This window comes from Bos indicus, chromosome 12, assembly GCF_029378745.1.
Source record: "Bos indicus isolate NIAB-ARS_2022 breed Sahiwal x Tharparkar chromosome 12, NIAB-ARS_B.indTharparkar_mat_pri_1.0, whole genome shotgun sequence".
Taxonomy (NCBI): domain Eukaryota; kingdom Metazoa; phylum Chordata; class Mammalia; order Artiodactyla; family Bovidae; genus Bos; species Bos indicus.
The window spans coordinates 66412414-66440127 of NC_091771.1; the positions used below are offsets into that span (position 1 = coordinate 66412414).

At 36.0% G+C, this 27714-nt stretch overlaps 1 protein-coding gene across 5 annotated transcripts in view; it reads left to right on the forward strand.

The window, feature by feature from the left end:
- Positions 1-27714, forward strand: part of GPC5 (glypican 5) — a 1588740-nt gene that overhangs the window by 906776 nt on the left and 654250 nt on the right. Inside the window, exon 8 of one of the 5 annotated variants that reach the window (XM_070799871.1) lies at positions 1-27714. This exon is cut by the window's right edge and continues 21952 nt beyond it. The exons of the other annotated variants lie outside the window; for them this stretch is intronic. Coding sequence (XP_070655972.1) covers positions 1-2 — 2 coding nt within the window. The 3' untranslated portion in view covers positions 3-27714. 5 annotated transcript variants of the gene reach the window in all.

The following is a 27714-nucleotide window of genomic DNA, read 5'->3' on the forward strand; positions in this document are numbered from 1 at the left end:
GAACCACCTTCTTTGAACCCATGTGTTACAGGTAAGAATAATCTTATTCCTGTCTCTTAGAAGGAGAGTAAGCCACATTCAAGCATTTTATTCCTCTAGCCAATGTGATCATTTGAGGGGCAGGCTAGTGACCCAAGCCAGACCAGTATCCTGGAATTATTACTGGACTAAGCTAAAAGAGGATTTCTTTATCCATTTTAGCTGAGTTTTTGGTTTGTAGTGAAAGTGTTAGTTGTTCAGTTGTGTCTGACTCATTGCGACCCCGTAGAATGTAGCCCACCAAAGCTCTTCTGTCCATGGAGTTTTCCAGGTGAGAATACTGAAGTGGGTTGCCATTTCCTTATGGTTTGTAAAGCTGTGGCAATTATTAGCCATGCTGGAATGAGGTTGCTTGGAAGAAAGAAAAAAAGTCAACAAAGAAAATGGCAGTACTCTGAATAGGGAGAAACTCCTGATTTCATCTGAGTGTCCACATCCAGCCAAACCTGAACCTCAACTATCCCTGGGCTTTGCTGCTGCATAAATCAACAGATTACCTTTTTTTAACTAGTTAGTTTAAATTTGGTCCCTGTCTCTTGCAATGAAAATAATTCTGGAAAACAGAGTTAAAGTCTTTAAAACTATGAAAAAGTAGAGACAGAAATAAATTAAAAGGGCTTAAAAGAAAACTTTAAAAGACTTAGAAGAAATCCTCTTTATGAATACTAATCAGGCATGAGGATTAAATGGAATACCTATAGCTGGAGAGAGAAAATAGTTATTTTCTTTGAATATATTCTTAAATCCATACAACTAAGTTACTATGTCTTTGCCAAGAACCAAGCCCATTACATTATTCTTTAGAGGACTATTAACTCCCTATCATTCAGGCATAATCTTTCATACCAAATGTTTATTTTATTTAAGACCATTTAAGAGTTTTTCTGCCAGAATCTGATTCTCTTCCAGAATTATTGGTGTAGGAACCAGTAAAAGGAGATAAAAGTTTGGGGGACTAGAAATCTGTGTGTCACAAGTGATTTATTGAAGACATGGACTTACCATGGGAAGGATGATAGAAGTTAATCACAGAGAAAGAATGGAGAGAAATGGGTGCACTTGGAGGCGGAGGTTTCAACAAAATTGAGATACAATGTTTTGTTTAAAAATCTTGGAAAATAAACTTTATTATCAAATTGGACAATGACAGTCTCAGTTTTCAGAGCTGAAACTTTTCACAGTAATGGTATTTCAGGGAATAGAAAAGGGGAGTATATTGAAAGGCATTTTGAGTAAAAACAATGACTATAGCTCCTTTTTGGGACATGGTTTGAAAATAGTGCATTCGGTTTTTCCGAGTGTCTCTGACTACAGCAATTTTACTGAAAAGTGTTGAAATGTGTCATTTTACATTCTGGGGAAAAGAAATTACAAGTGAGTTTTGAAGTTGTCATCTGTCTCTGGAACCAGCATCTATTTCTTTGAAGTTGCTGCACTGTGTTGATCTAAAGGTAGAGAAGTATTAATCACATTAGGGAAAAAATTAAGGAAGCCGTTTGAGTTTCAGCATAGAATTTTCTGCCACATATCTACCAGGTTCTGAAGAAACAATTTCCTCTTGGCAACTAAATAGTTTCTGAACTCAAATGCTCTAACAACACAGGCTATTATAGCCAAGGAAAGAGTAGAAAAATCAGAAGTCTGCTCAGCTCGTCAAGACTTTCTGTCAGCACTTGATATTCTGTCCAGTTTCCCTCGAGACAGCATCTAATTGATTTTTAAGTGACCGCAGTATCAGCCTGTACCTCACCTTGCAAACCATTTCTAACATGTTTGTCTCTCTCTGAATGGACATGCTCAGAATTAGACTCCCAATTTATCAGACTTGGGTTTTACTGTTTTGTTTTTTCCCAGCTTTTTAATAGCCCTTTCCTAATGGCTATAGCACGATTTCATTGATTTTTTTTTTTTCCTAATAAACTTCCTCAATTTTTAAGGTACTCTTAGAAAACATTTTCACGTTTAAAATAAACTTCATGGTATAGAAAAAGTCATCCCAAATCTGTATCTGGTCCCACTTAAACTGCTATTGATCCCTTTTAGGGATATATCAAACTAGATTGAAAATTCATTAGGACTTGTGCTTCATAGCTATGAGATGAACCATGTGGCATGCACAAAAAGATTAAGCACATGACCATAAGCCCTAAGGCTACAGCAAGTACCCCAAACAATGTGCATATATTAAGCTCACAAGGTGTGATACTTACATGAGGGGGATCTCTGAGTAAATACTATAGAATACCTTGAGAGGTTGGTACAGGAAGTAAAGGTGTATTTAGAGAAAAACATGAGATTTTTCAGACCCATAACTTGAACTAAACTGTTGTCAACAGAAATGGGCAAAAGTTAATGGATCTAAGACATACCTTAGAAGCTGATGGCAGAGAATGAATAGAATGGGGACAGCCAGGGAGGGTTAGAGGCATCAGTGTTGAATTCACGTTTTTAGTTTGGCTAGTTTCATGGATGGCATTCACCCCTGAGTTGTGGTAACGTCTGATAGATTGCTGTGATAGGAAAAGATGAGTTATAGATTTCGACTAAGGTAAATCTTAGTTACCTCAGTCATCTTAGAGTAGAATGTAAGATTCAGGAGTGTAGAGTTAATGGATGTCAGGATTGCAGGTATAAATTGGACAACCTATAGTTTTAAAAGCCTTGAGAGTAGATTTGTATGCTTAATAAAAAATAGAATACCCAGGATCTGACTTTTTTGGCGCCTAAAATTTAGGATAGGCCAATGAGAAGAATCATCAAAGAAAACAGAAAATTGTGAGAGGGATAAGAAGACCCCTGAATTACAGAGTAAAAAAAAAATTTTTTTTTCAAAAAGAATGGTCAAGTTAATTGTGTAGAATGAAGCACAGAGGGTCAAGGAAAGTTAAGATAGAAGAATGCACTTTGAGTCTGCCAGTTTGTCAGGCAGATGGGAGTTTTTCATAGTTACCAACATTCCTAAGAGCTGACGGTTAATGTTTATTTGAACTTCAAGACCTATTGTTACTTTAACCTCACTGTCACTCGTTATTGACCAAAAGGTTCGCAAAATGATTTATATAGATGTTCATTCAAAGTATTCAGAGTTCTTCTCAGTACCCCAATATTGATTTTGGTTTGAATCAGCCTATCAGAAAATAAGATTGAAGTCATTTTGATTTTCAAAATAGTGAATTTTGCTTAACTGCATTTTGCTTGAACATTTGTCCCCAATTAGGAAATATGTGGAGAAACAGCTCCATGAAATGTCTTAAATGTTACCCAATTATCAGTTAACATAGACTAGTTATTTGGTATTTAAATAAAATGGACTAGCGTCCATATTCCACAGTCTGTGAAAACTCCATGCATTTCCTAAGATTTCAACAAATTCCTGGCAATTTACAATTTTATTGTTCGTCTGGTTCCAGGATCATCCTGCCCAAAATGTCAATAGCATTGAGGTTGAGAAACCTTCCCCTAGAGAGAGTGACCTTGTTCACTTTCCATCTACACAACTGGCTAAAGAGCTCTAAAGTATTAATATTTTGTTCTGTATGACATCACTAATAAGTGACTGTTGAATTTATTCATTAGGATAATTTGTCTGCTCATGTCAGTGGGAGATTGTCTAAATATGTGGTGATCAGAGGGAAAATGTTGGTCGCTTGTCCTTGTCTGTTCCTTGTTAGGAAGTCATGTGTAAAGATGAGGTCGTGTCATTTGCCTGTGAGCCACATCCCTAATCTTGACCAACCATCTTGTCAATGTTATTGCCACAGTGGAGACTTGGAGGGAGGTGGAAGAACTCACCATAATTTCCTAATCCTTCCTGGAAAAGCTGGTATTAGAAGGTCAGCATTCAAATGTGAAAGCAATCTGCTTAACTTACAATCCAGAGGTGAATTTAGAGTATAGCGGTCAGTCTTCGAATTCTGGTCTCTGACTATGAAAACGTGTTTTATTTTTAAACATATCATTTTTTTCTGTTTTTTTTTTTTATGGTTAGACAGTGTAATATTTTCTGACTTTTTAGCACTGGTTTTCAGCATTGATTTTTAAATTCATCTTAATTATAAGTGATTCTGTACACTAATTCTAATCTTTTCATTAACCACTTGGAGATTTTTGAAGTGTGGTAAAATCCATACTCAGTGATGATGATGTGACGTGAAAATTTCTTTCAGTTTGTTTTTGCCATGCTGGATCATGCTTCTCCCACAAGGATGATGGTTGCTTTGTATGGGGTTATTAAAGACCAGCATATTCTCAAATATTGTGTGTGACATCATATAAAATTAGTTACTGTACAATATATTATCTAAGTCATATATTGTGACTCAATTTTGCTTTATCATAAATCTAATAATTCTGAAAAGAAAGCAAAGATCACTGTTTTCCAGAGCTGCTGTTAATTAACACATTGAGTATATTCAGCACATATGTGTATGTCTATAAAACCTATTTGTTACTTCTGAGAATCCCATGAAGAAGGTATTTGATGGCTATTATGAAGAAATTAAGACTTAGAGCAAGCAAATATAAATATTTGAGTAGTTACTTAATAATTGAACTATGACTCACATTACCATATACAACAAATAGGGAAAAGGAGTACATCAAGGCTGTATATTGTCATCCTGCTTATTTAACTTACATGCAGAGTACATCATGAGAAAGGCTGGGCTGGATGAAGCCCAAGCTGGAATCAAGATTGCTGGGAGAAATATCAATAACCTCAGATATGCAGATGACACCACCCTTATGGCAGAAAGTGAAGAGGAACTAAAAAGTCTCTTGATGAAAGTGAAAGAAGAGAGTGAAAAACTTGGCTTAAATCTCAGCATTCAGAAAACTAAGATCATGGCATCCGGTCCCATCGCTTCATGGGAAATAGATGGGCAAACAGTGGAAACAGTGTCAGACTTTAGTTTTTTTGGGCTCCAAAATCACTGCAGATGGTGATTGCAGCCATGAAATTAAAAGATGCTTACTCCTTGGAAGGAAAGTTATTACCAACGTAGATAGCATATTCAAAAGCAGAGACATTACTTTGCCAACAAAGGTCTGTCTAGGCTATGGTTTTTCCAATAGTCATGTATGGATGTGAGAGTTGGACTGTGAAGAAAGCTGAGCTCTGAAGAATTGATGCTTTTGAAGTGTGGTGTTGGAGAAGACTCTTGAGAGTCCCTTGGACGACAGGGACAACAGAGGATGAGATGGCTGGATGGCATCACCGACTCGATGAACATGAGTTTGAGTAAACTCCAGGAGTTGGTGATGGACAGGGAGGCCTGGCATGCTGCGGTTCATGGGGTTGCAAAGAGTCGGACACGACTGAGCAACTGAACTGAACATATAATTGCTCTGTAATACTATTTAAATTGTTCATATTCTTAGATACTTTAGCCAAGTATAAATCATATTTTAATAGAAAATAGAATACTTCAGTAGTATTTAAAACAGTCTATGAAATGTTGTTCACTTCAATATATATTGTATTTCATTTCAAGCTGCCTGATCCAGCCTTTCACCACTAAGAACTATGACAGAATTCTTAATGTTTAAAGTTTGGTGAGAAGGCTAAATTCTGGTAGATATAATGCTTGCTCTAAACTAGTGTTACAGAGGCAAGTACAAAAAGGTATGAGTAATGGAAGGGTACCTGTGTTTAGTATCTCTCAATCCACAATCAAAGACTTGCTTCTTAAATTATTTCTGTGTTTCCTCTTGTGTATTAATACCCTGCTTGGTCCCTATGAGCAGAAGTCAGAGCTGGCTCAGAATTTTGTGTGTTCATACTGATAGTTTTGTTACTTTTTCTATAGATTACTAGCAAGGGGTTGGGCAGATGGAGCCTGTCTGTATACATAGTACCAGAACATGAAAAAAAAATTCAGGAGGATATAGTGATAGGACAAATGCAGTGTTTTAGGATATTTAAGGTCGTGACAGAATGTGAAATGACTGTATGTAGAAAGTACAGAGCAAAGCAAGCAATTCAGCATGAATTGCTGAACTGAACTGAATGAAAGCAACCATGGTGGTGATTTTAATTCTGTTTTGTCAACATCTTATTCAACTTGAACAAATTATCTAAGAGCTATAGAAATTACATTTATAGTAGAAACTTTGCATAGTAGAAATGTTATCCATTTATCTCCCTTAGGTTCTAGTACAATAACTCTCCTAGCAGGGGTAACACATGATAAATATGGTTTGGTTAACAAAATCATATTTTATATAATTGCATACTTTAAACAAAACAGCGATCCCTAATTTACAAATATGTAGTAATAAAGATCAATGGCTAGCTAATTCTTCATCTATATGAATATATCTTTCTTCTGGCAAACGATAATCGGATTATAAATTACAGAATAACCTCAAGCACTTCATTTACAGGAATTTACTGATATGCTCAGCCAATGAAATTTGGAGAGAAAACAATTTAACATGTGTGTAATGTGTGTTTGCAGCAGATGTACAGCGTTTTATGTGTACACCTGTGTACCCGTGTTCATAGATTTGGTTTTAGGCAGAGTTTCATTCATAATACAGGTGAATACCATATGCCCATTTTCACATTAGCCTTCAAATAAATGAAGATAAATTTGAAAGAAATTCCCACTAATGAAACTTAAAATGGTGCTCACAGCTGACAGTAATATTTAAAGCCCTCAAGAGGACAATGGTCTTCACACCATGTGTCTTGGGCAGACTTCCTGAATACTTCACCTTCTGTGTCCATAGAGGTGGTCATTAAAAGATGCTGGCAGAGCACCACTCCTCCATGGTATAGGCAATGCTATGGAGACGTTCATCAAAAGAGCTCGGGTGACTCTCACTGCTGGTTTCTCCACTTTAGCATTATCACTTTTGATACATGAAAACAACCACAACTTACCATTGTTTGCCAAAAAAAAACTATTGATGAAATATGTAAAATCTATTCAAGGAATGCATGTACAAATGAGTTTTGAATGATTGACATAATTGGATATTCAGACTTTTCTAGATTCTGCTACATGAGGATGGAATGTAAAGTAGTAAAATATAAAGCCTGAGTTGCTTTATGATGGCATATGGCAGGTCATTTTCATTTTTTGAAAAAAAATTGTTTATACAGCATGTATGAAAATTAAATAAATCTGTTCCCCAAAATGGTCTTCAGATTAGAATTCCAAATTAAAATAATTAAATCCATAAAATATGGTAATAGTTTAAAATATAAAAATCTATATTTAGGATTTTACTTTGTCCTTTACTTTCTTTGCGATTCTTGTGCTATGTGCTTAACTATTTTGATTATGCCATGAAACATCGGTTAAACTACAATCTCTCCTAAAAGCTCCAGCAAATAAAAGTGAAGCTGAAAGGCAGTTAAAGTGGTATTGATGAAACGACGATGACTCGAGCAATAGGCTGGACATACAGGAAGTGGTGTATCTAATAGCAGAGCGTCTGAAATGGAACTCTCAGAGGTCAGGAAATTTCTGGGGATGGTGCTATCAGTGTGGTAGGCCAGCGTTTGTGATTGGGAAAATAATGTTGATCTTGGAGGGAGAACAGTGAGCAGTCCTGAATAGAGATCTTAGTTTCCTGCCCAGGGATGTAACCTGGATGAAAGCCAAGAGTCCTAGACCAGCAGGGACTAGAGGCTAAAAGCAAAGTGGCCCTGGCCCTTGCTGCTCTTTGAAAGCAAGAATGTTTCAAGGAGGCAAAAACTGTAAAAACAGGCACACGGTTTATTATTAGAGGCACAGCACAAGGTATGGGAGCACACACAGGAAACAGTTTATCAACTCAGAAGCAGGGCAGAGATACACACCCAGAGAAGAGTGTAAGCATCCTGAGTGAGGAGGAGCGCAGTATAGAGGTGACGTAAATCGTTTATATAGGACAGTCTTTCCAGGTGTTCCTTTACCCTTGGCCAATCACCGTGCTTCTTTCTTCACACCTGGCTAGTCCATGGATCCTCCCCAAGAGGCATTTGCAACTTTTTGCTACGATGAATCCCACCACAGTGGCCTATGCATGCATGGCCACACTTATTATGGGATGGAGCCCTCTCCCTTCTTGACACTCAAGAAGCCTTCCTGTGCATGTGCAGACAGTAAAGCCTTCCTTGACCTCAAGAGTGGGCACCTTATCTCTCTGTTTTAGCAAAGTTCAGCTTTTACCCCTAGATTTGTCCTTGGAGTGTCTGGGTGAGAACAAAGCTTGAATTTTACTCCATTTGACAAATACCAGGTGTCTGGCCCTGAGGCCCACTGTCTCCTACCTCAGTGTGACAGAGGTGGCTTGTATTTGCTTCCATGCTTGTGTTCAGGGCATTCTTTCTGACTCAGTTTCCCTTTTGCTTTTCTACCTGCATAGTTCTTACCCTTCAAAATGCAGCTAAAGTTTTCCTCTCTTCCTAATGCCAACACAGGTTCACTCTACCATTGCCAGTATAGCTAGTCTCCAGATACCTATCATAGCACTCATGGTGGGTTATACGGGTTTATATCCATCTCTCCTGAAGAACAGTGAGTAACTTTATATACACAATGATGTCATATCTAAGAATCCAATAAGTATCTGATGCTGTGCTTGTCTTCTTAGATTCTGGTGTATAAGGCATTTTTAAAGTAGAAAATATAATATTCATATTGATATATTGTAAATATTAGGATACTTAGACTACTGATTTGATGAATTCACTAGAAAACCTATAAATTCAAATAGGATTAAGATGCTTATAATGTATAGATCAAGTTCATGAATATTTAATACAATTTTTTTTAACTTGGAATATATTTCATCGATGACCAATGTAGTTAAAATTGTTTAAATGTTATATTAATTATGTCAGTGACCATGAACATGTAAATGGCAATTATGAAATCCAGGAAAAACATAAGCATTCTTTGGAATTTTAACTTCTTCATTTATAAAATCAAACCAATAATCATATTTCTCCAACAAGCAAATATCAGTAGTTCTTATTTATATATTCATATATAATTCATCAAAGAATATAATTAAAAAAGGAACAGAACAAAGCTAGAGTTGAATATCTTTGATTTTTGTCTTTTTCCATCAACTTAAAAAGTAATCAAAATGATTTTTCAATTCTCTATAGTGGCGTCTTTTTTTTTCCCCCCAAGTGAAATGGTCATTCTTATAAATCACAAGGAAAGACCATATAAAATAGAAATTTAGAAATGTACTGAATTTTTCAACTAGGATTAGTTTCATCTGCATCCAAAAGAAAACACCAAATAACAGAAGGGTAAAGAATAAAACTTCTCTCATATAAAACAAGTGGAAATTAAACAGTTGGGAACTATTATGGTGTCTCTTATTATGAGGGACCACAGTTGAATTTTTGTCATACTGTTCTTAATATATGACTAAATGTGCAGGTTCCAAGATTATTGCCAGAACTCCTGCAGGATATCCAACTCAGAAGCAGGGTGGAGATACACACCCAGAGAAGAGTGTGGGCGTCCTGAGTGAGGAGGAGCTCAGTACAGAGGTGACATAAATCACTTCTGTTGAAGAGTCCTTATATAGGACATATCCACATTCCAAGTAGTGGGAAAGTGAATAAAAGATCATTCCTTCTGGCACAGTTTTAAGTGGCCTTTGACCTCTGATGCTTCTACTTACATCTAATTGGCCCAAACAGTCACATGGCCAAACTTAGCTGTGTAAAGAGCTGGTCAGTATAACATCAGATAAAATCAACTTTGTATTGCCAAATAATAAAAGTTCATGGATAGCAAGTAGGAGTTGGTACCATTGAGTCCTGTTGTTAAGATAATTATCTTCTTTTCCACAGGAGAGCTTAGTTTGGCCTAGTTTGCAGGCATAGAGATTGCTTATCATGACAGATCATAAGTAAAATATAAGTCTGTTGAATCTTCAGAATGATACAAGAAATACTGAAATCAGCAGGTTAAACTTAGCAAAGAAAAGCAGTAGGGAAAAAGAACATAAGCAAAGTCAGAAGCAGCTGTTATTAATTTAATCATATCTAATTTCTATACCTTCGTATATGTGATTAGAAGTTTACTTATTTTAATCCAAGTTTTAAAATCAACTAGGATATTTAAGGAACTAAAATATTTGAGAGAAATAAGGAAGTAGAAGTAGCATTAAAAAAAAAAATCAAAAGGTATGGAACAGCTGCATTTACTTTAAGAGCTTTCTCATAGACTGCTTGAATTGTCCTGTATGGCCCATGGTGTAGAATGAGAACCATTGGGTAGAAGTTATTCATTAATTCACTTTTATCACTTAATGAGCACCTGCTGTCTCAGACAGCATCTTGTGTCCTGTAAACGTAACTGAATAAATCAGACAGTGTCCCTGCACCCATAGAATTTACATTCTAGTGCATGTGGACATCAGGCAAGGAGAAGTATATACATTTCAGACACTACTATGAAGAAAACAATGTTGGCCAATGGGAGATAGCACCTCAAGCAGAGGTGAGCCACTGATACAGAGCATAAGTCTTCTGAGACACCGGACTCAGGGATTGAACCAGCTTGTGTCTTTATCTCTACAGCATTCTAACGTTTTCCCAATTATCAGCATGTCTCTGCAGACCCTAGTCCCCATTGCCATCATCTGTCATAAGGGGTGAAGCTGTTAAAAAAAGAAACAAAAAACCAAAATGTGAAGCAGATTGTATTCCTTTCCTCCTAACGTCCCAGTGATTCCATTTTGGAATTAGACTCTAAATGATTTAGCAGAGTCCCTGAAGTTGTTTGTAATGGATTTTGTCTCTATTCTTGGGCTATATGAACCTTTCTGTATGTAGAATACTCTAAACTCTTTCTTACTTCAGGATATTTGCATTTTCTGTTTCCTCAGCCTGGATTGCTTTCTTCCTAACCTGAGTTCTAAAAGGAATGAGGCTCAAGCCCCTGAAAGTTGGAGTAGAGGCAGGAAGAGTTATTGGGATTATTGGATGCACTGAGAGACAGTGATTTCAGATATCTTTTCTAGTCCACATCTTCAGAAACTCTTCTGTTGAGCAGTTCAGTCGAAGTTGTCATGTAGTCACTCTACACTATTCATTCTTTTATTAGTATACATCAGTAACTGAAATGATCTAGTATCTTCATATCTTTACTTGTTAGTATCTGTTTCCCTCTTCCATTACATTATAAATCTCTTAAGATGAGGGAAAAGAACTGACTTAGAAAAAACAATTTGCCTATTTCCTAGATACTGCTTGTACATGATAGGAACTCAAGAAATACTTTTGAATTAAGTGACTTTTCTTCTAGGTTTTCAGAATATAACTTAAGTATGTTTGGGTACTAGATACGTAAGGTATATTTCTTCTCTTTTCAAATAATAGCTTGGGCTTTGGAAAATTAACTTTTAAAGCCCTACTAAAATATAAAGTTTATTTTCTTATTATATGTTTAATTTGACTTGTCTTGTCTTAGTGGAATCTAAGCTTGCTGTGGTAGGAAATTTAATCTGCTGGGGTTAAAGGTATCTCCAGGGTCTGTGGATGCATGGGAGTTGATCAATTATTGAATGAATAAATTAGCCCATGAATATGCACACTTATGAATGTTATATACTGGAGTCCAGAGTTGTAAGAAAGACCCATAATATTTCCTAAAACTATATTTTTACATGCTTAAGAACAGATTGTATCTTCCATTAAGAAGGTAACCTGTTTTTTTTGTGAAGTATCTGCCTCCTTGATTTAATCTAAGACTTCTTGGTACCACTTTCTGGTGAAAATGGTTTTGCAATAAGAATTGATCATTCAACTGTGGAAGTGGTTCAGTTAATGAAGTAATTGCTTTATCAAAAAAAAAAAAAAAAGTCTGTGACTCACTGTTGATGGCCTGAGGTCTGGGCAGAAGTTGCCATATTTGCTTCACACCTACCTTTCAATACTCACCACTTACAGTTTGATTTCCTTGATAGTATTATTTCTTCTTCTTTGGAGTAACTAATGGTGTGCAGGAGCTGGCTCTTACCAGTTGATAGGAGCCAACTATGCACACTTCTTCCCAAGTTTGCATTCAGTGACCTCAGGTTGGTAGCTTGAAATTAGGGTGGGAATAATTACACCATGATGATAGTCAAATGCTACAAATAAAAACAGCTTTTTTGGTCTCTTTACCAGCCCACCACGATATATTTCTGAGCAGATATCATGCTTTATGGCATCTACTTTTACTGTTTTCTGGGACCATTCTTGGGGGGTGGCATGGAGCCTGGAAAAGACAATAGACTTTGGACCTCATCTCACTGCCTTTTTCCCACCGTGACCATGGGAACAAGGTAGCTTCTCTGAACCTCATTTTTAAATGCATTTTTGTTTAGAGAATAGAAATAAGTTACATATGCAATATTCTAGCACAGTTCCTGGCACATAAAAGACCCTGAAAGACAATATCTATTTCCTTTGAAATGGTGTGGTAGTGGGAGAGGCAGAGTAAAGACAGACTTGGATGGAGCCCCTCTGTAAGATTACAGCACAACGTAGCGTAACTGTGGCTTCTTCAGTGACCAGTAATAGCCTCAATTAGGTGTATTTATTCTGGCCCATCTTTAAATCATGTGTGATCTAAAGGAAGCTGGTTACCATCTATAGCACAGTGTTATCCAACAATGCAGAGAAAGGCTAAATGTAGTTAGAAACAAAGAACGTCAAACATCCTACTGTAATTATCTCAAGCTGAGTTTATGCAGTCAAAAGGTAAATTAACCTCTGCAGTGTGGTTATCTCCTTGAATGTTATGTCTTATCTGAAGAGATAATATAGCTGAGAACAGGAATTTTAGTAACTTGAAACATTAAACAAGCATTGATGTAGCACTCAAGTCTGGTAAAGTATTAATGCTATGGCTAGACTCTGAATATATGGCTTGTAGTTTGTTTGCCTTTTTTTTTTTTTTAATAGAAGAGGAATAAGACCTGTGCTTCTGAAGAGAATTTTATTTGTGAAGCAAGAGATTGATATTTGAATACATTGTACAGTAGATATCTCTAGTTAATTGAAGGTAATTACATTATAAAAATGCAAATACATGTGAGAAAGAAGGTCCCTATATGTTGCAATGATATTTTTATTATATATCTACCAACATATTAAAAATGGATCTCACATCATTAATATAAAACTGTAAGATATATTCTTTCTGCTTTTTTACTTTTGATGCTGCAAAATGATAGATGCATTCTAGGTGTTAGAATGTAATGAAAAATTACATATATAGGCAAGTATTTAGATGTATAGGCATATATATATATATATATGTATTTATATTTCCATTATTTCTTAAATATTCTACAAAAAGTTTCCTTCTGGATTATATTTCCTCTGCTAGTGGTTATTATAAAGTTACACAAGGAACCTAAGCTGTTATTACAAGATAGAAAGTGGATTTGGAAATGTAGTTAATAGCAATGATCAGAAACTAAAGAAACATTGCTGGTAATACACTTACTGAGTTGATATTTCTAAAAAAGAAAAAAAATTACAAATGTCTTCTTTGAACCTAATTCTTTGAGTCAGTCAGGTTTCAGTGACCTCCTAAGAGCTGCAAGTGTGGATAGAACTGATTTCCTTTTGCAAAGGAATCTGAAATACATGATAGGCATACAAAATATACACATAGAAGCTAAAATAGAAGCATGATGTGATAAAGAGGAGGGTGTGAAAATGCTGTGGAAATTCAAAGAGGAAAGTGATTTCCTTTTAGCAGAAGTAATCTACAGTGATACTTTGAGCCTTTGAAGATGGGGAGTATCTTATCAACTTCTAAGAAAGGAAGATTTTCCCAGTACAGGAAAAAAAATGTGAGTAAAGCAAATGAACAGAGAAAATCAGGTACAATCATATTCATCTACTTAAACTGAGATGAAGGGAATAATGAGAATAACGAGAGATAAGTCTTGAGGGGCTGCTTAAAGTGTAGACTGTTGGAGACTGTGGAAATTATTAGTGGCAGTGAAAAGTCACTGTAGGGTTTGGAAGTTGGACAAAACATGAGAGCTCTAAGAAAGTTTATTTTATTGCTGATACACTGGAGTGAGTTAGGATGGTGGGAAATCTATTTATGGCTGTATGGCTGGAAATAATGGGACATAAAAATAGAAATAAGAGACATTAAAGATAGAGTGAAAGTAAACTGACTTCTAGTCATTCAGGTAAGAGAAGTCCTCTGTATTTAGTGAAGGCCAAATGCGCTGGGGTTAAGATACCATTCTGAATGACCAATGCAGCATGCTACAAAGCAGATTTCTTCCTGTGCAGTACAAGTAATGCAGAAGTGATGAGATTAAGTGAAAGGATATACATGAACTAGACTTGTCATTACACTGCTCTAAACAAATGAATAACCTTGTTATGGTTTTATTGAATTTCATAACATGGCTAGAAAAATGGCCATATTAACAGAATTTTACAAAAATTCAAAAGATTGGAGGGAATTAATAAGCTTAATTTTAGAAAGGTCAAAATGAAGATATTGTAACATTTTGGTCCCAAGAGGCAATAGGATAGTGCAAGTAGGATTTGTTAACAAATGGTTAATTATAAGGATGTTAACAGGATGTAAGGGAACTTCTAAAAATAATATATCAAAAGAACTCAGAGCAAGTAGCAGCCCAACTTATTGTACCCGAGGCTGAATGGATGAGGAGCGGAAGAGAGGAAGAGTCTTGCATTGCTAAATGGTCTTAAGAGTAGTCAAGGACCACAGCAGACCAATGAAACCTCACAGGGAAAGAACAAAGGGGAAAAACTAGATGCTACGCTTCTTTCTTCCTTTGGTATCCAACTGGGATTCCCCAGTGCAACTCTGATTGCAAGCCAAAGAAGCATGAGAACCAATGAAAGTAATCCATACATGTCAGCCTCCTAGGAGAGAGAGCAGGATGGAGGATAAAGCTGCACAAAGGAAGATACTCGACATAGATGCCAACCAGGAGACTGAATAAGTGTTAGTGTTAGTTGCTCAGTCGTGCCTGACTGTTTGCGAACTCATGGACTGCAGCCCTCCAGGCTCCTCTGTTCATGGGATTTTCCAGGCAAGGATACTAGAGTGGTTTGCTATTTCCTTCTCCAGGGGATCTTCCCAACCCAGGGATCAAACCCAGGTCTCCTGCACTGCAGGCAGGAGACTGAATAGATGGATAGAAGTTTGACACCTTAGACAGAATTTTTGAATTAGTAAGTACTGGTAGTACAGTTGAATAATCAGATATTCTCTAGTCAATACCCCAGGCATGCTCAAATAAATAGGAAACTTCTTTGAAGAACCTTTTGGGTAATGACAGGTATTCTGCATTTAATGAAGTTTGTATATATTCGTGTAAAGTCGTTTGAAACTGGTTTCTTACTCTTATTCATATGTCCAGAAACAGGAACAACTTGTGTGGACAAATGGGAATGAATTGATTTTTATAACTTTATACTCCAGAGTACCTCCTAAGGAAAAGAACATATTGGTAAAACAGCTGTGAAAGCAGGCAAAAAAAAAAAAAAACACACACACACACAAAAAACCTCTATACTTAATTAGAATGGGGAATAAAAGAGCTAAGCATACTCTGTCTGAACTTCAAACAAAAGAGTTGTGATTTTTAATTTAGAAGCCACAGTTAAGAATTGGTGAACTTGCACAGAAGAACACCTAAAAACATGTGAAGGCCTTCAGGTTCTAGATGGGAATAATGTTGGCTTCTACAGATTTATGCATCTAGACATATAATCTTAAAAATGTTGTTTTAATGTCACATGTCCTTCAATATTCAAAATATAAACTTAAAAATTTTAATAAAGATATGTGAACTTAAAATATCATATCCAGGCCCCATCTTAAGGAATGAAAAACTGTTTCTTGGGCAGGTGTTTCCTTTTTTCAATTGCTACTAGTCTGGATTTCTTCATTAGCTCCCTTAATAGATTTTGGAATATTAGCATAGAGATCTGTTTCAACAGTAACACAGCTGGGTCCCTTGGCTTCACGGCCTTTGGAACTCGCAAAATATTTGGCTTCTATCAATATTGTCATTTTTCTTCTCCATTTAGTATCTCTTTATGTTGTCTCTAGTTATATTCTAAGGATTTCTCACAGCCTTACTAACATAAAAAAAAAAGAGTACGCAGTGTTTTAAGAGGGGATGATTCTATATAATTTTCTTTGCATACCCTCATGAAGTGTATGTGTTAGCCGCTGGGTTGTGATCGACTCTTTGCTATTCCATGGACTGGGGCCTGCCAGGATTCTCTGTCCATGGGATTCTCCAGGCAAGAATACAGGAGTGAGGAGCTATTCCCTTCTCCAGGGGATCTTCCTAGCCCAGCAGCAGACCTTGGGTCTCCTATACTGCAGGCAGTTTCTTTACCATCTGAAGTTCCGGGGAAGCTTATATACATACCTTTATGGGATCCCTTCAAAATCATCTAGCATTAGAATCAATAGGATTCTGTATTCTGATTATTTGAAGCAGGTCAAACAGCATTGATGAAATGAATGTGTATTTTACTTTTTTAACGGGCCATCATTTCTTTACTTATAATTTTTATATATTCATGGAACAGGCTTAATTTATTTGTAGAAATTGTTGGCTTGAAATGTAGATAAACAGATATATAGCTACCATGGCACATGGTAGTCGCTCAAAGATGGTATATTGTCATATGTCCATACATGTATGTCTCATTCATTGCAAATAGAACATTATTACCTTGAATACTCAAAGTTTCTATCACACATACTCTTATGTAACAAGGAAGAAGAAAATGAAAAATCAGCTAGGTTAAGTTACATAGACAAATGCCCCTATCATTCCAGAACTTTTAAATCTGGAATATTGTCAGTGGTTATCTAGAGGCCTCAGTATTTGAGAGTCTCTGACACTTGCTACAGCTATGGGTGAATTTTAGTTCCACCATTTATTTAATAAGATTTTCTCATCGCTTTTACCCATAATTTTCAAGTGGTTTAACTCTGTGCTTTCAAAGTGTTGCATGTACCTAATTTTAATCTATTTGTCTATTGACAAAGAAGAGATTTACTATGAAAATATTTACCTTGCTCACTATGAATTCCTGCCAATTATAATCAATCCTCTAATTGATAATTCCTGGGACAAAATTATTCTATTACCTTCTGTTAAACATTATCTCTATTACTTTCCTTCATCATTTATAAAACATGGAATCAAATATGCCTTATTTGATCTTTTATTCTGTTTTACTGATTTTTCATTTAAAAATCATATGAATAAATAGTTGCTGAATATCTTTGGAAAAAAGTATAAACACACAGCAGTAAATTTGTTCAGCTGAGACAAGATATTTAACTTTAGATAAGTCTTTGAAAAGATTCAAAACAAAGTCAAAAAGAATTACCTGAAGTAGAAAAAAATCTACTTTTCAAGGGAGTACCTGGTAATAACTTGAGTTGTATGAGCTAAATGAACCTGCCTTTTGATATTTAAGTAATTACCCAGAAGAAATAAAAGGTTTTATTTAAAATGTGTAATAATATGAAAAGTAATAAATTTTGGAATTTGCTTTGTATCACCAATTTATTATAAAATTGCCTTACTAAGTTGATTCAAGCTGGAATCAAGATTGCTGGGAGAAATATCAGTAACCTCAGAAATGCAGATGACACCATGCTTATGGCAGAAAGTGAAAAACTAAAGAGCCTCTTGATGAAAGTGAAAGAGGATAGTGAAAAAATTGGCTTAAAACTCAACATTCAGGAAACTAAGATCATGGCATCTGGTCCCATCACTTCATGGCAAATAGATGGGGAAACAATGGAAACAATGACAGACTTTATTTTCTTGGGCTCCAAAATCACTGCAGATGGTGACTGCAGCCATGAAATTAAAAGATGCTTGCTCCTTGGAAGAAAAGCTATAACCAACCTAGACAGCATATTAAAAAGCAGAGACATTAGTTTGCCAACAAAAGTCCGTCTAGTCAAAGCTATGGTTTTTCCAGTACTCATGCATGGATGTTTTCATTTGGACTATAAAGAAAGCTGAGTGTCAAAGACTTGATGCATTTGAACTGTGGTGTTGGAGAAGACTCTTGAGAGTCTCTTGGACTGCAAGGAGATCCAACCAGTCAATCCTGAAAGAAATCAGTCCTGAATATCCATTGGAAGGACTGAAGCTGAAACTCCAATACATTGGCCCTGATGTGTAGTCTACTCATTGGAGAAGACCCTGATGCTGGGAAAGATTGAAGGCAGGAGGAGAAAGGGACGACAGAGGATGAGATGGCGGATGGTATCACTGACTTGATGGACATGAGTTTGAGTAAGCTCCGGGAGTTAGTGATGGACAGGGAAGCTTTGTGTGCTGCAGTCCATGGGGTCACAAAGAGTTGGACACAACTGAATGACTGAACTGAACTGAAGTCATGAGTTGCTTATCATATCTTTGTTGAAAAATATAGAAGAAATTATAGCTCATAAAGGAAAAATCCATCTAGTCAAGGCTATGGTTTTTCCAGAGGTCACATATGGATGTGAGATTTGGACTGTGAGGAAAGCTGAGCGCCGAAGAATTGATGCTTTTGAACTGTGGTGTTGGAGAAGACTCTTGAGAGTCCCTTGGACTGCAAGGGGATCCAACCAGTCCATTCTAAAGGAGATCAGTCCTGGGTGTTCATTGGAAGGACTGATGCTCAGGCTGAAACTCCAATACTTTGGCCACCTCATGCGAAGAGTTGACTCATTGGAAAAGACTTTGATGCTGGGAGGGATTGGGGGCAGGAGGAGAAAGGGACGACAGAGGATGAGATGGCTGGATGGCATCATCGACTCGATGGACGTGAGTTTGAGTGAACTCCGGGAGTTGGTGATGGACAGGGAGGCCTGGCGTGCTGCGGATTCATGGGGTTGCAAACATTCGGACACGACTGAGCGACTGAACTGAACTGAAAGGAAAAATAGGAAATAAGTTACTTTCTGGTACCTAAAGGCCTAGGCTTCATTTCATCATAACTTTTTTGTCATAACATAAAATAATTTTTTCATCATAAGATAAAGTTTCATTTATAGGGAGATTTCCAGGGCAACCATTAAGGTACAGGACTTTGTCCTGTAACGGTCTCAAAAGCAATGCTAATTCTTGTGTTTTAAGTCAGATCTCCCATTTTCTTTCTAACCTGTGCAGAATTGTATCCTAAAACTTCATCCAAGATCTAGCCCCTCAGTCAACAAGGATATATCACAACTACAATATAATTACTATAATTATTATTATTTGGGAGTAGCCTTTGAGACTTGACTTAACATCGATCCATTCCAACAATTGCCCCTATTAAAGTGTGTATAATTGTTTTCTGATCAGTGCATTGATGTCAATGAAGGAGAATCTGAAGCCTTTTTCATCTATAGCTGGGGAAAATGTAAGACATATTTAGGACTTATTTTCATAAAACAGTTCTAAATATATTGGATTGAGAAGTAGAATTAATTTCTTGAAAGTAAATGTAATTAATACCAGACTCAATCTTAAACCTTGTTAAGGATTTTTGGTAACCTCTAAATCTTCGTAAACAGACTTCACACAAAATCAACTCTGTGATACCCTTGTGACTGAGATTCTGGGGTGTTTTGCCAGTGAAATTGGTGAAAGTTTAAGAGTTTTGTGAGAGAGTATGGTTTGCATTTTCACATACCAATCAAAGGGGTATAAATTTGCAATCCTGTTTAAGAAAATTTTAACAGTATGTGCCCAGCAAAGATGTTTACAGAAAACAATTTGGGTATATAGGACATGTGACATTTCTATCTAAATTTGAATTCAATTTGCTTTCAAGCTCCCATTCTGATGTTGGTAGGGACCATTTATAATTGTCAGTTCAGGTCCTCTCATTTACTTCAGGTTTATAAGTTGTTTGCCTTAGAGTAAGCATTTAATCACAATCAGTTTTTCTCCCTTCTCCTTTCTTTTCTATTTTCGTTTCTGGGTTGCCTCTAAAGGCAAGCTGAAGTTTCATGTAATATTTTGAACAAATAAGATGAAAGGAGTGTAAGAGGCTTAATTTTTGCCTCCAATGTTCATTTGAAATGTATTTTGTGGAGGAAGACAGTATTATTTTCTACTTATTGTAGGATAATAAAACTCCTTCAGTGAAGTTAAGTGGAAAATAGACTCAGTCCGGTACTTAGAATAGTCTGCCTTGTTTTTTTCTTTTTCTTTTAATCTCTTCCTTCTCTTCTTAATTCTTTGACTTGAGTTTCTAATTTTACTAACCACTGATACCTGAAAATCAAAGCAAGGAAGAGACAGAGATACCAGTGACTGAATGTTCTTACCTGGATTCTCCTAAAATGACTGGACCTTGCAGGTTCTTAGCGCTTGAGTTTTTCCTCTAAAATGGAATTGGTGGCATCAATAGATTTTTCAGTGTTGGTTTCCTGCCTTGGTTTGGGCAAAGCAGTTCCTCAGTGGCTGGTGATTCACTGCTTCTACAGCTCTGCTTCAGAAATGGACCCTTGCTCAGGTCACATCGCCCCCCTCAGTGATCCATTTGGGAAGGTTCTGATGGAATTCTTATGCTCGCTTTCACTTGTGGGGTCCACATCTTTCAGATGGTAGACTCTCATGCCATTTATGACTCTGGCAAACAAGTTAAATCCACTGCAACAGCAGTTGCCTTCTGTGATGCAGCTGGAGCACCTAACTACCTTGTTCCTCTCCTTCTAGATTTCCAAACAGAAATCAATTTTCTCTACCCACTAAGGCTAGAATTCATGACAAGATTTTTTTGGAATACCCAGTTAAGTCTAGCTGAAATTATTAACGGAAGTAATAGCTAGCTTTTGGCTAGTCCTGTATCTTGGTGGTTAGGAGGGCGCTAGAAACATAGCATAACATATAACATCACTGACTCAATGCATATGAGTTTGAGCAAACTCCAGAGATAGTGAAGGACAGGGAAACACGGTGTGCTGCAGTTGATGGGGTCACACAGTTGGACACAGTTGAATAACAGCAACAAAAGCATAACATCTCTCACAGAAACTCTCTTCAGAGACTCTTGCAAATCTCCAAATATTCAACGTGGATGAGTTTCTAAATTACTTCTAAGCCCTTCCTTGGAAACTGTGTGATGTGGCTTAAGAAACCAAGATTTAGTTCCATTTTTTTTTTTCCCATCTGTTTATACCATTCTTATATTTTCTTGGTAGAAAATCTATTATATCCATCTTCATTCCTATCTTATTACTTGATTTAATTAACATGAAACTTCAAAACCAACTTTCTTGAGATTAAATGTCTTTAAGCAAAGAACATCTATATTTATTTGAGTTAAAATCTATACATTTAATCCTTAGGACCTTAAATTTCAGTTGTCAAAGTAGTTGAAATAAAAATTACTAAATATTCTGTCAATTTTCCAAAACTTATCTCAATTCTTATGTAATATCATTTGTGTAACAAATTATCAAAATATTATAGCAATGTGATAAACACCTTCATATTTAAAATTTAAAGGTAAATGATTTATGAAAATGATAATTCTATGATTCATTATAAAATAGGCAAGTGACTAATGACTTCTGGTTATCTTTTTGTAAATGAAATTGTTTTACTTGTTTAGTGTTCTATTTTCTAATTTTGTTAATATAATATTATATAAATTAGAATGGAAAGATTGCATGGTTCTAAATCACTTTTCAGTCAGTGTCTCACATACTTCATAGGAAATTGAAAGTTTACTAAATGCTTTAGAGGTCAACTCTGCAAAAAAAAAAAAAAATTCCTACATTTTAGTAAGGAATTTAGTATTGTGTGGGAAATATTGACATTGGTTAATCATTGGTAAGATAAATGGGTCATCATCTCTAAGCATATGAAAAATATATTTTCACCTAAATGGGACAAAAATAAATCTCTGCAGATTATACATTATTCATCTAAATGAGAATGATGCAAAACTGATTCCTGCTAGCTTTAAAGAATTTATTAAGAGATAATGTTTAATTACCACTAATTATATTAGCAGAATGATGTACTGGTCAATGGAAAAACTTCACTACTTTCACATTAAAAAGACTTTAATTCATGACGTTAAACATTTGATAACATAGTACTCTATATAAATATTGAAAAAGGCTTGTTAAATTTTAGTGAAGGTTTGGACAATGAAAAGAAGTTGATATTTATCTTTTACCCCTTTTTAGAACTTTATGCCCCAGAAGTAATAGAAATGACTTATCAGATAAAGAGGTAAAATTCCCCAGTCCTCCTCAGAAATCATATGCTCTTTTTTTTTTAATTTTATTTTATTTTTAAACTTTACATAATTGTATTAGTTTTGCCAAATATCAAAATGAATCCGCCACAGGTATACATGTGTTCCCCATCCTGAACCCACCTCCCTCCTCCCTCCCCATACCATCCCTCTGGGTCATCCCAGTGCTCTAGCCCCAAGCATTTTTGAAAAACAAAACTTGGGTATTAATTTGATTTAGCAAGTAAAAGAAAATTATTTGAACTTAAGACTATGTCCTGTGCCTTTGCATTAGTGAATATGCATTTCTAATATGTATCAAATCATTGTGCAGAAAGATGCTTCGGAACTTAGCACACCCACAGTTTTATAAGACTAAATGGTTTCCAGAGGAAAAACTTCAAGCTTTTCTAATCCTGCATTTTTGAGTGTATAAATTGCTCAAATGTTGGCTTCTTTCTGAAGCTATTTAACTTACTGTTTTAGTAAATTTTTGTAAAAGAGCAAAAGGGAACTTTATACAACTTAGTGAAAGTATAAAACTACCAATTCCAAATGATTAGGAAATGTGAAAAACTATGAAAAGTAATTTTAAATGAATGGATGATATAAATCAATGATTGCTAATAAGTGAATGAATAAACCATAAGAGAATTTATGGAATTTTGAGAAATGATTATAATACTTTATAATATTTTCTGTATTTCTACTTGATTTCTTAAATTTAAAAAAGTTTTATTTCCTCCCAAATTGGGAAATGGGTTCCTTATTACTTCAACTGGAAGTTTTCTTTCTATGGTTGCTTTCTATATGTCTCCTTTTAATCAAAATAGAAAATGTAATTAGAAAACTTAGTCATTGGTGAAAGAAGATGAAAAGAGTATGGCAGTCAAAGCAGTACTTGTGTCACCCTTTTTATAGGATACAGTCAAGTCAGTGATTCAGTTGGGGAATTTGGAAGAGGAAAACAGCAATTAAATGGAAAATCCCTCTAGTCAATCAAATGCAATTGTGAACACACTTGAAAAGGAAAACAGCATATGATCAAATATTACATAAAATGTAAGATACAATATATCTAATAAAAGTACCTATTGAGGCTTTACAATGTGCCTAGTATTTATAGTCACGTATTTCCTTTCCTAAACTTATAGCTTTAACACGATAAGCATAACAAGTAGTAAGCAAAGAAATGCTTGCTTATGTTTGAGGGGAGGAGAAGCAGAACTTCCCTGCCGTTTTTTTCTGTAGCTTCTTGTGCTGTCATGGAGCTTGGAGCTGCTTTATAACATTTGATTTATATTTGGTTTCTAGTGTTTCACAAGTGCATAACAACTAGAACTGAAGCCAGAATCTTATTAGTGGAGATGCTCTGCAGTGAAATGTCAACACGGGGCATTTGTGTTTTACTTTTATTGCTTTAATAGATAGTCCATTTTGTGACAGCATGATCTATTTGAATAATGTGACATTTGGGGGAAGTTTTAAAATTGATTTTTATTCAATTGATATTAATTTTGGGTTAAGACCTGATGTAATAAAGAAAATAGAGATGTCATTCTCCATCTGTCTTTTAGAGGGAAGGAGTTTGGGCCAGGAGGCCAACAAGTTGGAAAGGCGCTTCATATTAGCATTAATGCCATGTGTTCTACCCCATCTGTTTTTCAGAGCATACTTAAAATGTTCATTTGAGGGGAATGACTGGCAGATAACAATCAGATAGAGCTTAGGCAGTAGCAAGTCATAGACAGACAAAAACATCTTAGTGGGAAGATGATAGAGTCCATTACCTTATAGATGATCATAATGGGTATTTTATTCAAACATGCTTTATATGGTATACAGCCTCAAGTTAATGGAATAAGGTGAATATACTTCTTCCAAAGCCTTAAGGAAAAAAAATGGGCCAAATGAAAGATAATTAGATCCTCATATCACTTTTTCATCATTACTCTCAACATTCTCTCATTGCTTCATTAGTGTATCCTGAGTATACCGAACCCTGAATAAAGCTATTGGCTTGTCCTGGAATTCCTGCCCTACCATTGTCATGCTTTCCCCAGCTACCAGTGGGGTCCCAGTCTCTTTCTTATATCCTAGCATGAAGATGCAATGCCTTAGTTTCCATTTTGTATTTCACAGTAGCCACTTTAACTTAATATGAAGGAGTGTAAGGTCTCTCTCCATTATACAGAAAATAAGAGAATTAGAAATGTAAAACAGAATACAAGGAAACAAACTTACAATGTAGGCCTTGTGAGATAAGTTATCACTTGGATATTGTTAAAAAATACTTTCATACTAATATAGAAATACAGGCTCTTTGTATCACAAAGGATGCATCCCCAAGTTGCACCAATACGCCTGGCACTCACAGCGCAAACTTGCTTTCTGCCATTCAGCCGAGGAACTCAACTTAATGTCATAAAGCAGAAGTTTTTTCTTCATCCTCTTCAATACAGCATTTCTTTATCATTTTTCTTCTCATTACGTTTCTGTTTGAGAATAAGAATTTTTGTGCTTTCCAAGGATTATTCCATTCTTAAATAATATTTTATTTCCTTTCTTTCATGAAGTATAACATTTAGGGGATGGAGAGTAGGAAATTGATCTTAGAAGTCAGATAATACTTCAAAAGTCTAGCTGTATTGTATTGGGTGTTATGGAATCTAGATGGTAAGGAATCTGTCTGCAGTGAAGGTGATCTGGATTGGATCCCTGGGTGGGGATAGTTCCTGGAGAAGAGAATTGCAAAACACTCCAGTATTCCATGGAGAATTCCATGGAGAGAAGAGCTTGGTGGGATATAGTCCATGGGGTTGCAAAGAGTCAAACACAACTGAGCAACATACACTTCACTTCACAAAGGTCTTGACACATAGTAATAAATATCCTGTATCTCAAGAAATCCTTTCCAGCTTAGGATCATCAAAAAATTGTTTTCTCCATATTTTTTCTGCCATATCACTTCCAAAAATGCCAAAGAGGACAACTGATCATTAAGCTATATGGCTAGCAGCTGAATTTATATTTGGAAGTTGAAAATAACAATCATATGATTAAGATCAATACATGATTTGTTGGAATATTTAAATGCACTATCAACTATATATATATATTTTCTAGCATATTTAATAGCAATGTAATTCTCTAATGTCTGTTTTCCAAATTTTTATAGAAATGGACACATTTTTCCTACTATATTAGTTGTAGTCTAGAATAACCGTCATCTCACATGTTAGCAAAGTGTAATGGTCAAAATTCTCCAAGCCAGCCTTCAACAGTACATGATCTGTGAATTCCAGATGTCCAAGCTGGAATTAGAAAAAGCAGAGGAACCAGAGATCAAATTGCCAACATCCATTAGATCATTGATATCATCCAGAAAAATGTCTACCTTTGTGTTATTGACTATACCAAAGCCTTTGACTTTGTGAATAACAACAAACTGTGGGAAATTCTGAAAGAGATGGGAATACCAGACCACCTGACCTGCCTCTTGAGAAATCTATATGCAGGTCAAGAACCAAGAGTTAGAACTGGACATGGAACAACAGACTGGTTCCAAACTGGGAAAGCAGTATGTCAGGGCTGTATATTGTCACTCTGCTTATTTAACTTATATGCAGAGTACATCATGAGAAATCCTGGACTGGATGAAGCACAAGCTGGAATCAAGATTACTGGGAGAAATATTAATAACCTCAGATATGCAGACATCACACTTATGGCAGAAAGCGAAGAAGAACCAAAGAGCATCTTGATGAAAGTGAAAGAGGAGAGTGAAAAAGTTGGTTTAAAGCTCAACATTCAGAAAACTAAGATCTTGGCATCCAGTCCCATCACTTCATGGCAAATAGATGGGAAGATAATGGAAACAGTGACAGACTTTATTTTCTTGGGCTCCGAAATCACTGCTTGTGGTGACTGTAGCCATGAAATTAAGACAGTTGCTCCTTGGAAGAAAAGCTATGACCAACCTAGACAGTATGTTAAAAAGCAGAGACATTGGTTTGCCAGTAAAGGTCCGTCTAGTCAAAGCTATGGTTTTTCCAGTAGTCATGTATGGATGTGAGTTTTGGACTGTAAAGAAAGCTGAACACTGAATAATTGATGCTTTTGGACTGTGGTGTTGGAGAAGACTCTCGAGAGTCCCTTCAACAGCAAGGAGATCCAACCACTTCATCCTAAAGGAAATCAGTCGTGAATATTCATTGGAAGGACTAATGCTGAAGCTGAAACTCCAATACCTTGGCCACCTGATGCGAAGAACTGACTCTTTTGAAAAGATCCTGATGCTGGGATAGATTGAAGGTGGGAGGAGAAGGGGATGACAGAGGATGAGATAGTTGGATGGCATCAGTGATGCAATGGTCATGAGTTTGAGTAAGCTCTGGGAGTTGGTGATGGACAGGGTAGCCTGGCAGGGTGGCAGTCCATGGGGTCACCGAGTCAGACATGATTGAGCAAGTGAACTGATAACCTTCAAGTTATCAGCCTATTTCAGAGAACAAATATACTAGTAACAAGAAAAATAATAAAATGAAATGACGTTAGGAAAAAAGGAATGGATATATGGATATAAAATAAACTTAAATATTATTATATACTATTATAAACTAATTTTCATAAGATAAAACCAAGCCAACAAGATAGGTTTCTGAAAGAGGTAAAACAGAGTTGAGCCCAGCATTTGATAGAATATTTTACTTCAAGGTCTTTGCCAATGAATAACTCTGGGCAACCTTCATATAAACCAAAAATAATAGAATAAAAATATTAAACAGGATCCTAGAGACTGAGAAAGCAAAGTTTTAATCTTCTTTATGATTTGAAAGAACACAAATTAGGTACCGATTGATTGGTGTACTGTTATACCTTGGTAGTTATAATTTAGATTATCCAGAGAGATTTGCTTTTGTAAAGACTTACTCTTCGCTTTAACTTAAGGACAGATTTGAGGAAGGTCAATTGCCCAAAACTGATGGTGGCAGACACACTCTCAGGTGACTCCTTGGTGCTTATGTCTTTGTGTAGTCCTCCGCTTTTGAAGGCAGATAGCACTTGTAACTTGCTTCAAACCAACAGAAAATGGTGAATGAGACAGGATGTCACCCCTATGATTATGCTATGTTACCCAAGAATCCATCTTGACAGCAGACCCACTCCAGAGAGTCTCTTCCCTGGCTTCATGAACAGACTGACCACAGTGGCTTGCAATGTCAGTGGCCTTTAAGAGTTGAGTGCGGTGTTTAGGTTCACCCACGCTCAGACTCTGTTGCTCACCTCAGTTTCCCCCCTTTACACCAAAAGATAACCCCTGGTTCTTTGATTGCTGTTGGTTTCCCCAGTCTCACTTCTGTTTTTTTGGAGGAGAATAATTCTGTTTTTTTTGGAGGAGAATACCTTAACACCTAAATTAACTAATTTTACTGTAAAGTTTTTTTTTG